Source organism: Mustelus asterias, chromosome 26 (assembly GCF_964213995.1).
Source record: "Mustelus asterias chromosome 26, sMusAst1.hap1.1, whole genome shotgun sequence".
Lineage (NCBI taxonomy): Eukaryota > Metazoa > Chordata > Chondrichthyes > Carcharhiniformes > Triakidae > Mustelus > Mustelus asterias.
In genome coordinates this window covers 35,456,777-35,471,324 of record NC_135826.1, presented here as the reverse complement: position 1 = coordinate 35,471,324, position 14,548 = coordinate 35,456,777, and the positions used below count along the sequence as shown (strand labels likewise).

Here is a 14,548-nt window from a genome sequence, read left to right as displayed (position 1 = left end):
TTGGAACTTCCTTCCTACAGCTCTGTGGGTGCTCCTTCATCACATGGACTGCAGTAGTTCAAGGCGGCGGCTCACTACCACTTTTAAAGGGAAAGTAGGCAATAAATACTGGTCTATCCAGTGATGCCCACAGCACAAGGATGAATTTTTTAAAAAATCCGAAGTGGTTGGGGCAGATCGTCTGCTTCTATGTTGCAAATTATGTGCAATTTTGTTCCTGTCTACAATAAAGTTGGTCTGTTTCACAGGGTAGAGGTGCATAGTGATGGGTTTTTAGAGGCCTTGAGACGCATATTACCGAAAGATTACCTTTCAGAGACTGTCTACCCACACCGTCACCAAAGTACTGGGGCACAGTTACATTTCATAGATGCAATTCAATTAGTTCATTCATGTAGAAGACAACTGGTTTTTCACTCCCATTATTTCAAGTTTCCAAAAAACGAATAGACCTCAAAAGTTCTAAAAATATTCCTCAGCCACGAAGCTCATTATAGTATTCTAATCAATTTAGGCAGAAAATCCAAAAGTTGGCTTGTGCTAAGAGATCTAATATAGGTATACATCTACATCTGCAAAAATTACGAAAGATATGATGAGGTCAAAGTTGTTTCCAATGGGTAGCAAACCATTGCACTCAATTCAACATCAGCATTGCATTGGCTATAGCAACGCTGCACTTCTTGTATCTAGGCTTTCTTTATTAATCGTGATACAGAATCTTAACATTTCAAAACAGCTATATAGAAAACCAAATCTCAGCACCAAAGTAAAATCAAAATTCAAGTCTGCACATGGATCTGCACAAAACCAGTTTACATAGATGACTTAATAATGTCAATGCCATTTTTTGAAGATGTGCTGTCTACAAAAACATACATTGCCTGCAGGTTGATCAGAAGGACCTGCACAATATTAAGCTATCATTGCAAATTACAGTATTCGCTGCAGAGCTTCTCACTCTGACAGTAATTCTAGCTGTGCATACTGCCCACAGAACACAACAGGCCATGTAGGACTTACCTCTGAGTGAAAATACAAAAGCGCCAACAAAAGCATTACACGTGATTTAGAATTATTTTTAATGACTGTTTCCAAACCGTTTTAATGTCACATCAGTACTGCAAACTCAGGGAGAGTACAAGTCATAAAGGGAGGCCTCCATCTACTGGTTATTTTATACTGTGAAGATTACTGTGTGAAACAGAATTATTTTTTTTAAATTACACAGTATAAATGTAACACTATCTCAGGTAATGCAAAAAAATTAATACAATTTTCTCCAACACAAAAATGTCAGTCGTAAGTTTTCTTTCAATGTTTAAGCAGTATTAGAATATGTTAATGTTCCAACTAACTAATCTAATATACGCTTATTCCTGCTACAGTCACACACACAGCTGGTCTCTGAAAACACAATTTACATAAGTGCACAGCCAAAATGAACAGTTAGACCTGCGGACAACTTAGCGTAGTATGCTCACACATACGCAACAATCTCTTGCAGCAAAGCAGGCAAATGTGTAAATGTACATGCCAGCTTGTTAATTAATTCATATAGGTTTGTATAAAATCAGATTGAACGTGTATAAAGAACAGGAAATGTATGATAATTTGTGCAGAAACATGTTTCATAAGAGGGGTATTTAGAAGATATACAAGCCAATTATTTATTATTTAATGCATGTTACCCGTCTCCAGTTTGACACACCGATATAGTTTTTGTTGATTTTACATTAATCAAAAATATCTTTTATATTCCAGGTGCATGTTATTAAATTTTTTTTAATGTACAAGTTACTTCAGAAGGATGTAATGTAACATGTTTTCTTCACGCTTTACCACAATTGTCCTTTTTGATCGAAGGTACAGTTTAGAATGTGTTTTTTCCTCTGTAATATATCTTTGGATCTTAGGAAAAACACCAGTTTGACGGATTCTGAGCCAAAATTGCTACTGTTGTAACAAGTCAGTGGGTAAGTCTCACATACCAGAGAACTAAATTTCTGACACACTTACGAACTAAATATGCATCCCAGTTAAATTTGTTAAAATAGATAAGATTGAGTGGATAGTGTTTTACAACCATTTGAAAATTACAACATTTCTAATTAACAGATTAATGAGAAACTATTCCACCTTAATTGCCTGCTTGAGGCAATAACATCACTTTAATTTTCAAAATAGGCACAATGTAGCTAAAATCAGTGCTATACATAGCTCTCTGCACCTTTTATCTCAAATGCAGTTGCTTGCAGTGGGGAACAGTAGCATGTTTTTGCTGTAGTTGAGAACACAACACAGCATCGATTAAATTCACCCTTACTACACCTTATATATAACTCCCACTAGGCACTTGCAGTATTGCACATTCACTTGTTCCTCAAGTACACAGAAAATTGCAATATTAGAGGGACTCTGCTGCTACAAGAAATACTGCTTGAGGTACAACGCACAAATTAATTTCTCCCCAGATAAAGTACAGCACGGGCATGACAGTACTGCATAGTCTTCCTGTTGCAACAAGGGCACAATCCAGCAGGTACAGCTGTTGTATTATTACCTCCAATATGCTACCTAGTGGAAACAGAAGGATCATATTTTGCTCCAGTAATCCAATACCTCAGGCACAGCACCTGGAAGGTGCAAAGATACCAGTTTCTTTATGACCTCACTTAATGGTACTCACCAGCACTGGGAGCCTGGCCATGGATTAAAGTTGGAGGTTTCAGCCGAAAGCCAACATTCTTCTCATCTAAAGAGAAAGAAAACCAGTGATTAATCTGAGATGTATATTTATATTTCTGCACACCTACATACTTATTTGCGAGAGTCATATGTTGGGCAACCCACCAAAAAGGACAGCACACGGAGTTCACATTGATAGCATCAGGCCTTTCAGCTTCGCAAGTTTTTATACAAGGGAACAAGCACAAAAAAGGGCTGAGAGAGGGAGGGGAGATACTTTACAGTGCTGGATTATAGGACTTACCTGGCTCTGAGTCAGAGTTGCTGGCTGCTGCCTGGCAGAAACCCAATGGCATAAAGACATTATTCTTTGGAACTGCAAGATAAGGACAGTGGCAGTGAGTATCAATAGATCACACCAATTTTAATAACCCCTAATTCTGCAGATTACCCACCAATGGCTCTTCTTTCCAATGTGCATTGGGATTCTTAGAGTCAAGGGAAGGACTGCAGTGTCAGTGGCTTGAAAAAATGGTTATTGGTCAGAGTAACATACTAACCATGCAACTTACTCTTGTCTGAATCTCCAAACTATGGCACAACATACTGAAAGAGATCAACTTATTCATCATTTGTTTATCTATTACATTTTAGAATGTCAGTTGGGCCAAAAAGGTTTGCAATTCAGAATTTAATTCTAAAACCTTAGAATACTAATTATTACTTTCATTTGACTAAGAGTCTGACTTGGGAACTCTGATGAGATGATCAGTTGAAAAATTGGCAAAATCGTGCATGATAATTTGAACTGATCATGTCTATCGTACCATACTCTAAATTTCAACAACAGCAGATCACACAAGTTGAATAACAAACTGGTTTTTAAATAAGTCTGCTTATCAAAAATTTTCTTTCAAATGTGTTCAATAAAGTGCGTAAGTCCCAACACTGCTGTAGGATTCAGTGCAAGAATCTGAAGTTACTGAAAATGATGAATGTGCCAATAACCGTGAGTCCAGTTCTGAAGAAAGATGAAGATCCAGTAAGAAAAGTAAAAACTTCCATATTTTAGGTGGCAGTCTTTTCATTCCCTGAAGAAAGTTCAACCACATACAAATGCAAAATTCCTCTATCCACCAATATCAGACAATAATATCCTATTATAGTTAATCAAATGGTCTTGAAAGGGCTCCCATCGCAGTACCCAATGTGCTTGTCTTGTAAAGAAGTGGGTCGGTGTGGATAAGCCTAAATGTCATTGTATCGCCTTGGACCTGGAAGCAGTAACAGTAAGGAACATTTCTAATCACTTTAAAATGCTTGGGGAATCCAATTGGTAAAAAAAAATGATTGAAATGGGCTTTCAAGAGTTTGTATCGACTGTGAAGAGTTTGTATCAACAGTAAATGTAAAATCAATTATGATTTTTAGATAAGAAGAAACACTGGTCCATGTGACCTTGGAACTCTTGACCTGGAAGCAGTCCCAATAGGAAGGAAGCAAAAATATGCAGGCAGACAGAAAAAGAGTAATGGGACGGCTGGAGAAAGGAGATGGTCAGCAAGACAAGTTGGAGAGCTGGATTTCTGAGCAGTTGAAAAACTTGTTTAGAGCTGCTACTGCTGTATCTTTCATTTCCGAGTGATTGAATATCACAAATCTGCCATACCACGCAAAAATAAAGGCAGTTTTGGAAGATGCATCAGGGAAGAAAGTTACCTGGAAATTTGATCCATGTGGCAGTCAAACCCCTTTGGTTAAGTACTTCAGATTTGATGCACGCTCAGGGACAAGAGGGTGTGACTACGAGGGAGGCACGTACAGGGATCCAGAAGGTAGTTCTGGAGGAGCCGCAGCCCTTCCACTTGTCCAACCAATAGGAGGTTCTTGCAACCTGTATGGACGAGAGCAGGAACTGCGATATGGGGGCTATCCAAGTTGGGGGAGTGAAAAATAATGCACTATTAGTCGGCAACAGTTTAGTTAATGGGATAGATACTGTTCCCTGCAGTCAAGAGCATGAATCCTGAAGCCTGTACTGCCTGCGTAGTGCCAGCGGTAAATACATCTCATCAGGACTGGAGAGGAACTTGGAGCAGGAAGAAAAGGATAATGTTTTTGTGGTCTACTTTGGTACCAGTGACACAGGCAGGACTGAAAACAGATTCCACTACAGAAGGACAAGCAGCTAACTGTTAAATTAATAAGCAGAACGGCAAAGGGAATTCCCCCTTATGGGAGAAATGTAGAACTAGAGGTCATAGTTTCAGAATAAGGAGGCTCCCATCTAAGACAGAGTTGAGGAGGAATTTCTTCTCGGAGGGTTGTCAAGCTTTTGAATTCTCTACTGCAGAGAGAAATGGAGACTGGATCATTGAATATATTCAAAACTGAGTTAGACAGATTTGTGATCAACAAAGAAGTCAAGAGTTATGGGGTGGAGTAGGGAGGTTGGTCAAGAAGGAAAGTGGAACTGAGGCCCAGATTAGATTTTATTGAATGACGAAGCAGGCTTGAGGGGCCAAATTGCCTTTTCTTGCCTCTATTGCTTATGTTCCTATCCATTTGGTTCTCAAGTGATTCAAAACTTTCCTCCTCCAGCAGAAGTGAAGACCTCAGTTGGAATACCATTGGGGGCCACAAATCTGCAGTCGCAATGGTATTCCAGCTGAAGTTTTCAAAGCTAGTGGGCTTTTGCTCACATCAAGACTCTGTGCACTTATCCTACAGATTTGGGGAGAACAAAGAACTCATCCCAAGTACAGGGACATGACGATTGTGACAACTATCTATCTACAAGGAGGAAGATAAATTGTGCTGTGGAAACTATTGATATATTTCCCTCTTATCCATAGCAGGGAAAATCCTTGCACATATTCTCCTGAATCGTCACCTACTTTCTGTGCCTGAGGAAATCCTTCCAGGCATTTATGATCTACAGTTTGAGGAAAATGAAGTGTTGTTGCCCACTCTGCAAGCTACTCTCAATCTTGTCAATTCTACATACAAGAAACTTGGCCTGTGCTGGAATGTTGCCAAAACAAAATCCCTATATCAATCCACACCTGGTCAGTGAAATATTCCATCTCCCATATATGTTAAAGGAGATACTCTGCAGTACGATGAGCACATTCCATACCTTGGCAGCCATCTCTCTCAAAAGATCAAACTCCAGATCAACTGCACCTGCTCAGCCTTTTATAAACCACAGCAATATCAACAAAAACCTCCACAAATCAACAAAAACCTCCACAAGTCAACAAAAGTCCTAGTGTACAGAACAGTTGGCGTTACCACACTCCTGTAATGCATTGAGACCTAGACAATGCATCAGTGACACCTAAGAGCGTGAGAGAAATTCCACCACAATATCTCTGCTGCATCAGTAGGAAGACAATCCAACAAACACTAGTGTCGTTGAAGCCAGCTCCACAACCATTCAGATAAAACTCCTGCAAAATCAATCTTGGTTGTCTGGACACTGCGTCCAGATGGCTGATAAGCATTTCCCCAGCCAGATTCTGTTTCCTCAAATCTTAAATGGCCAATATTCCAGGAAGACACTCTGAAGCTCTCCTTGAAGTATAGCAATGTTGACATTAGTGACTGGTAGGGGCTTGCTACCAATCGTTCAAAATGTCAACAACTTGTCAATCAAGCTGTATCATGCTGTGAGTCACAATGTCATAATGGTAGGCAGTGACGGTATGAAGAAAAGGAAGCAAAGCCTGCACTCCAGATCCCACTACCTCACGGGACATCCTGCCCCTGTGCCTAAAGATCAGAGGGTTGAGAATCAGTCTGTACAGTAACATGAAGGCCCAAAGAATAAACTCGCAGCCCTGAATAGACATCATCCTGGAATAGAGGGACAGCAGCCGACATTCCATGCGCTGAATAATCTAAATGAAGAACTGCCCAATATCAGTCCTAAATACGACTCTCATTAGTTTCAATTAGTGTCACCTTCCTACTCCCACAACCTCATTTAAAGTAACTGTACTAAAGTTAGCTTTTCCACGCTGTTTATTGTCTTATATACTTGTTTAAGACCAACTCTCAAGACGCTTCCTTTCAATGCCGTACAACCCAATTTTTTCCAATCTCTTCTCAAATCAGACTTACAACCAACAAAGTATTCAAGGTGTGCAGCGGCTTCTACACTTTCAGTCAGGTCATTCTTCTCTTTTCACCACTCCCCAATTCCACTGATTCACAGCTACACTCTAAGTGTATCCTCTACTTTCATCTATTGAAGCAATGAAGACTTTTATATCGCACCTTAACACAAAAAAAAACTCACGCTGAACAACATCATAAATTAAACCAAGCCAAGAGAGAAGAAATTAGGAGTAGTTAAAAGCCAAGTCAAACAATTGGGATTTGAGGAGCTTTTCTAAAATGTAACATAGAATCCCTAAAGTGCAGGAGGCGGCCATTCAGCCCATCGAGTCTGCACCAACAACAATCCCACCCAGCTGCTATCCCACCTATTTAGCCTGCTAATCCCCCTGACACTAAGGGGCAACTAAGCATGGCCAATCCACCTAACCTGCACATCTTTGGACTGTGGGAGGAAACCGGAGCACCCAGAGGAAACTCATGCAGACATGGAGAGAATGTGCAAACTCCACACAGATAGTCACTCGAGGCTGGATTTGAATCCAGGTCCCTGGCACTATGAGGCAGCAGTGCTAACCATTTTGCCACCCAGAGGTGCAAAGGTTTAGGAAGTAAGTTCCTAAGAGTCAGGCCAAGGCAGCTAAAGGCGCTGTCACCAAAGGCGAGGTGAAGGGATAGGAGGATACATATAAGGAAGGAGCTAGAGGAATAGGAGGAAATTTCAGAGGGGGTACAAACCTTTGAAAGGATTTATATGAGAGTGCAAGGTTTTCAGTTAAATTCATTAGTGAGTAGAGAGCCAAAGAAGATCAGCAACAATTGATTCTTGAGCAGGATGTAGTGTAGATCAGGATAATAATTGCAGTGAGTCTTTCAGTCAAGTAAAAATTTAATGCAAGGGGGATAACTGGAGACAAGTAAGGAGAGGATAGCAATGCATTCAGCTGCCTAGATCCCGTGTTCAAGAAGGCCTGCCTTAAAACTTTTGGTCACCTCCTTTTGGTGACTCCTTTTAATACTTCCTTCTTTGGTTCTTTGTTCATCTTTTCCTTAAGCCACTTTGAAGCATCTTTGGGAATTTTTCTATGGGGTGAAAATGTTTTATAAATGCATGCTGTTGTTAATGTTGGACAAAGCAACTGAACAGCATGAAGGGAATTGAGAGATCTGGGACTGGATTTTATGGCAACTCCCACTAAGTGTGTTTTTGGCAGGGGGTGGGGTGTGTAAAATACGACGGATGGCCAGTCCACTGCCTTCCCACCCACCTCTGACCACTGGGCGAACGGGTGCCAAAAACTGGCAACCCACCCATTATTTTTTTTAAGTAATTAAAGGGCAATTGAGCTTATTAACAAGCTAGCTGACCCATATTATGCACTACCCGTGCCATAATACGTTGATGTGGCCAGATGGGAGGGACTTAGAACTATGTGTTCTCCCAAAAGCAAACCAAGATCTTACGCCCTTCCTGTGCCTCTCCACCTGGCCTTCAAAACCCATCCCCCACCCCCTGTCTATCCCTAGGGTACCCGGTCCCTTCCCACCCTAAAAACCTAGGACCTTCCTTCGGGGATCTATTGTTCTTCCTGGGGCCTGCTTACGGTCTACACTAAGTTCTGGCACGACTCAACTACTGAAGTTGCCAGTCAAGTCTCGAGGGTGCGACAAAGTCTCACTCTCTACTCATTTAGGCCACCCCCTGAGCGTTACTGCTAATGGGGAGGGGGCTTTTATTTAAAGCCCACTTGTTTGAAACAGACTTTTGTAATGCTGGGAGAACACAAGCAATGCGCCCCCTGTAAAAAGGTGAATGTAAAGGCTCTTCTATCTATCTCAGAGAGCAGGAGCTCTCGTATCTGTCCTGGCCAATATTCATCCCTTGCCAACAACGCTTTAAAAAGGTTATTTGGTCTATATCACATTGTTGTTTGTGGTCATTATCTCATGCTTATGTTCAAATTGGCTGCTGCATTTCCTACATTATAACAGTGACTACACTTCAAAAGTACATCACTAGTTGTAAAAGTTTGGGGCGTCCTGAGGTCATGAAAGGTGCTATACAAATGCAAGTCCTTCTTTCAAGAAAATGATTACATCACCATTTTAAAAAGATGATGCGTATTTGTAAGGAAAGGGAAATATAATGAGAATAAACAGCTCCAGTTGAACACCTGGCTACAGCACTTGTGTAACGGCTCCTATTGTGTTTTAATTTGTTTGATTCTATGATCCCAAGAAGTATAACTGTCTTGTGTATCAAAACATTTGAGGACAAGGATTTAGATTTAACAAACATAATTCTGTCTGCTGCAAGGCTCAAGTGAACGCAGACATACTTTCCAAGCATCGGTTATACACCAATATACACTGCACCACAGAAATGGTCATATTTCAGCAAACAATAAAAAGCAGTAAAATTGTGGGGACATCACAGTTTAAGGATCCCAACCTGACTGTACCATTTTGCGTAACTTATCTTCGATCAGAAAGAAATGTTCAAACACTGAAGGCAAGAAGTTCAAATACAGTAACCTATTCTAAAAGCAACACCTTAAACAAGGGATTCTATCACATTTTTCTATTCTTCGACACTGAATAATCTGGCTTGCAAGATAAACTAACATACAGCTCCACCACATTTGACTTTTACTCTTCTAATATGAAGTTAATGATGATGATTGCTCTATCCAAACCTTCTGAAGAATTCATAGCTTTGAGGGAAAGACAAGCTAAAAATACACATAAAACACCAGGAGAACATTACTACTGACAGAAGCTATTTGGAAAGTTGTATAACAAGTGAAGATTCTCTATTCGAGAATAATAGTTCCATGTCGAAAACTATCTTTCTGGAAAAGTGAATACAAGCTTTGCATATAAAGTATGCCTGATGGCAAGATGGGAAAGACACCAGCTCTGATAGCTGGAGATACTCCAGACACAATGTACAGAACATAAAAGTCAGCTGCAGCCATGCTGTAACAGAAAGACATTCCTGTTGTGCTAAAGATTCAGTACCAAGGTTTAGAAACCAACTTTACCTCCAAAACCATACAAAAGATGCAATGATTTGTAATAACCGAATAGGATATTGGTTCAGGAAATTCTAATCTTCTTACAAAAGAAGAAAATAAATCATAAACTGGGCTTTATTTATGAATATACCAAATGAATAGGAAAAATTGCAAGATACACAAAGCAAGCTTGTAGAACAAGGTGCAATTTTCTCTCATTTGACAAGCATCCCCTCCATTTTATGGAGTGGAGAAAAGGTTTTTCAATCACAATGAAAAGGCCTATTATTAAATACGCACAGGGTAGGGTAACAGTAGTCATGTTCTCCTGGTGTTGGGTGCATTTTTAGCTTGCCTTTCCCTCAAAGCTACTAATTCTTCAGAAGGTTTGGACAGAGCAATCATCATTATTAACTTCATATTGGAAGAGTAAATCAGGTCTTCCGAATCAAAATGTCTACAAGTGCATATATACACAATGGGGGAGGGGGAGGTTGAAAAAAGTATGAGCAAATAACACAGTCAGTCATTGGTCACAAAATGAGCACTTCCAACATGCAGCTGGAATTCTGGATTGAAAAATACCGATTCTGTAATTCCACTTTATGCTCAAGATGTCACAGCACTGCAGATATCCAATACTAATGTGCTGTATGTTTATTTTCATGGAACGTTTCAATAAATTTTGGAAGGTGAGTCTTTAAGCCAAGTAATTTATTTACCAGTAAACATAAGTGTAAAAGTAGAACAAATCATACTTCCAACTTCTAAGCATGTAAATATTTCTCTCTTACTCCACAAACTGCCTTTTTTACTAAGTTACCTTCTACTTCCTCCCACTTGAGCAAGGAATTAATTTTGCAGTGCTACCAAAAGAATCAAATATGTAGCTGCACTGAAGTGACCGTCCAAAGGATAAACTATAGTGCATACAGACTCAAGGGCCTGCACATCATTTCAGGTTGCTTGTAGCCGTGCTAATTAAGAATGCACTTGTTGAGCCAATGCGGAATCCCAGTTATTGAGCTAACAATCAGAGAGAAAAAGAAAACAATGCTTCTTCATTTGTTTACGCTTGGAAAAGGAACATACCTGGCTGTGAAGGTGGGAACACCTGTGTGAAAGACGAAGATCTCTCTCTTTTAACGGGTGGAGGATAGTTACCATCATCTCTGTCAGAATCTGAAGTAGTAAATTAATTACATGAAGAATAACTTTATGCTTAAAAGTTTGAAGTGTAGCCATTGAATTTGAAATACTAATCACCTAATTTATTTTTTAAAAGCTGCAATTACTCTGACTTGCAGCCAAAAATTCACATGCAAGCTACAAATGCTCTTTAATTGAGCTCAAAAATTTATAATGAACTACAATTTTCTAGGTTTACCTTTGTGGACAACTTGCCAAATAATTATTTAACAATGAGTTAGAAAAACAAGCTAAGTTTAATATAGCTCCAGTTTAGGAACTAAATACCTGTGAACAAGAGGATGCACGAGTGGCCCATAACTTCTGCAGAGTGTCAATCTCCATTGGATTGCCACTCTCGACAGACATACCCACACTGGGATTCCGAAGCCCCTGTCTTGCCCAACCTTCCTCACTCAGGCTGGGTAAGACAGGAGTAGTGCAGCGTGCCCCTGGCAGCATCAGCATGGAGTAACTGGGGTGCAGACCAGGAAGGAACGCCCCCTTTTTATGGCAGCAGCTCTCTCTCCAGAGCCGGAGGGGGAAGTGGGAGCCGGAAGGAGGACAGGATGTAGTCGGAGTTAGAGGAAGGGATTGGGCCGGCCCGGTTGGAGGAATCAGAGCAGAGCGGGGAAGCGTCAGATAGGGTGGTGGTGGTGGTGTGTGTGTGGGGGGGGGGGGGGGCAGGATTGTATGTTTATGGGTTGTCCCCTGCATGGCTGGGTCTGGGGTCTTTAAAATAGTCACTCTGGAAGTGTTTCTTTTCTTGTATCTCTAAGAGTAACTATGAGGATAAATCGCTGCTGTCAGATGGTTCCAACAGCACAATTGTCCAGAGGAAGTTAGCATTTCTAGGCAATTGCCAGGTAAATCCTCAGGTGGGAGCTTCCGAGAGGGATTTCCCAGTGCATCATTGGGGTACCAGGAAGTTTATGGATCAGTATTTTTAAACAGGCACATAATAGAACATTAGAACCAATCAAATGAACATGCTTACCTTCTGCATCTTCAGGACTGGAGGCATCTACTGGCCTCTAAAATATAAAAAAAGCCCATTATTCTCAAATTTTCCTGGTTCTATTAGTTACATTTAAAAACAAACTTCTCCCTGCCACATGTCAACATGAAACGGCAGTGTCATAACTGAAAACAAAAAGAACAATAATTTAAAAGACTAATTATGAAAGCCAAAGATCTAATAGTCAAGCAATCATTCATTTGGGGCTATATTTAAAAGTTACTGCAGCTGCTGAGTATTTTTAAAAAATGAAATGCTGTAATAAATGTAATAAAAGATCCAAATAATATTGCAAGGCACCTGGTTTGGATCTAAGTTTGGATCAAGTTTAGTCTGAATCAAGTTTAGTTCCCTTTGCTCAATCTTTTGCATATTCAGTGGATTTCAGTAAAGCTAACTGTGGCAACATTTCTGTACTGATAAAAACTTTGCACAGATTTTGACCCACCGTGTGACCTATTTCTACACAGAACATTTTCAGTTCTGCAATGTCAAGTGTGAACACTTGATGCAATAAATTACACTACATTATTGAATACATTTCAGAGTTTTGGAGAACCAGTGATAGTCAAGGATAAAGAGCAGCAAATGTATCAATCATCAAAAAATAAGACACAAAGCTGGTAATTCCAAATGTTTGGGCAAATGTTAATCATCCTAGCTCTAGTGAAACAAAGACTTAAGCTCACAAGTTTCACTTTATAACCATAAAATGTTAACCATCATAATCATACCAGTGAAACAATACTGCATTTTTCATTACTTTCCTAGAATTTTTATAAAGGCATGCTCAAAACTATTTAAAATATTCCAAATTTAGCATAATGTCTACAACTTCAATATTATTTACTTGCTTTTTTATTCAATGTCACATTGACAAAATGGTTGACAGCATTAGATGGGATGATACATGGACATCTAAAAAGTGCTGGTATTATAGAAGCAGTCAGCAAAGTTTCAAACACAACACATTGCACCGTGCAGACTTCCTGGAGTTCTTTTTTATATAAACAAAGCCAGCTAAAAGGAAATTGGCACAGTTCTTTCTTTGAAACTAGTTTGTAAAATTCAAACTGATGGGGCAGTTGACAAGTTAACTACTAGACGGATTCAGAATGTGCAATGCCACAGTGGTCTCCTGGGCTAGCTATTAAGACAAAAACTCTGCAATCAGTTAAATGGAAGAGAGAGCTGGATAGATCAAATGACAGCCCTCATCTGTAATTACGTTTGTGACCAGTATGCAGAGGGTGGTGATGAAGTAATCATAAAATGTTACATGACAGAAGCAGGCAGTTAATCATCCTAGCTCTAATGAAACAAAGATTCAACCTCACAAGTTTCACTTTATAACCATAAAACGTCAACCATCATAACATGCTAGTGAAACAATGCTGCATTTTTCATTATCTTCCTACAACTTTTATAAAGGTATGCTCAAACCTATTTAAAATATTCCAAATATATTACAATACAATATTCTACAACTTCAATATTATTTACTTGCTTTTTTATTCAATGTCACAATAGAAATAAGAATCTTGCTTGCTTCTTTTTGGTCATATCTATTTATGGTACTGCTTTTAGTGATCTGTGCACGTGGGCGTCACAGTGGCAAGTACAGATGCCTCATAGCGCCAGGGACCCAGGTTCAATTCCAGACTTGGGTGACTGCCTGTATGGAGTTTGCACGTTCTCCCCGTGTCTGCGTGGGTTTCCTCTGGGTGCTCTGGTTTCCTCCCACAGTCCAAAGATGTGCAGGTTAGGTGCATTGGCCATGCTAAATTGCCCCTTAATGACCAAAGATGTGTAGGTTAGAGGGATTAGCCATGGTAAATGCACATGGTTATGGGGATTAGACGGGGAGGTTTGGCAGCATTTTAAATTTTATAGCATTTGATAATTCTGAACAACAGGTTATCAAAACACAACATTTGTCCCTTCAAGTCTGCACCAGTGCTTTTTCAAGAAGTGCCCAGTTTAATTGCACTCTTTCCTTGTTCCTCCATCTCTCAATTATAGTTTTTCAAGAAACCATCCAACTCCTTTTAGAAGAGTTTATGAACTTGGCTTCAACAAAGATTTGTGGCAGACAATTCCCATTTTTAATAAAATCACTTCGTCAAATAACTATTTCCAATCTCTCCTTTAATTCTAAAATTTGTGCTCTTCATTTACTATCTCACTGACCAATGGACTGAAGCAAACTGCCAGCACACACGCGTGCTGAATGACCCTCTGTGCTCGAAACATCAAAGTACCATAATCCTGTCAATTTTGTTTTTTTTTACATGAACTATAATTGTCCGAACAACTTACCCAAAAGCCTCAGGATCCAAGCACAGTTAAAGTCTTTTTCTGGGAATTATGAAATACGTAGATTCCAAGTTTAACATCTCCTATTTGGGTGAATCTTTGCAACAGAAACCAATAATTTATTGAGCTCAGTAAATAATACCAATATTGTTCCAGAATCCAGTAAATTACAGTCAAATTAACTTATGATACTTTGGCG

At 39.6% G+C, this 14,548-nt stretch overlaps 1 protein-coding gene across 11 annotated transcripts in view; it reads right to left on the bottom strand.

Annotated features, from left to right (window-relative positions):
* The window catches only part of ranbp3b (RAN binding protein 3b), a 97,306-nt gene that overhangs the window by 56,555 nt on the left and 26,203 nt on the right, over positions 1–14,548 (bottom strand). For all 11 annotated transcript variants that reach the window (XM_078198435.1, XM_078198441.1, XM_078198443.1 and 8 more), the window contains 4 exons: positions 12,013–12,049; positions 10,920–11,009; positions 2,993–3,064; positions 2,690–2,755 (listed from right to left, as the gene is read on the bottom strand). In XM_078198435.1, coding sequence (XP_078054561.1) covers positions 2,690–2,755; positions 2,993–3,064; positions 10,920–11,009; positions 12,013–12,049 — 265 coding nt within the window. The remainder of the gene's footprint in view (positions 1–2,689; positions 2,756–2,992; positions 3,065–10,919; positions 11,010–12,012; positions 12,050–14,548) is intronic.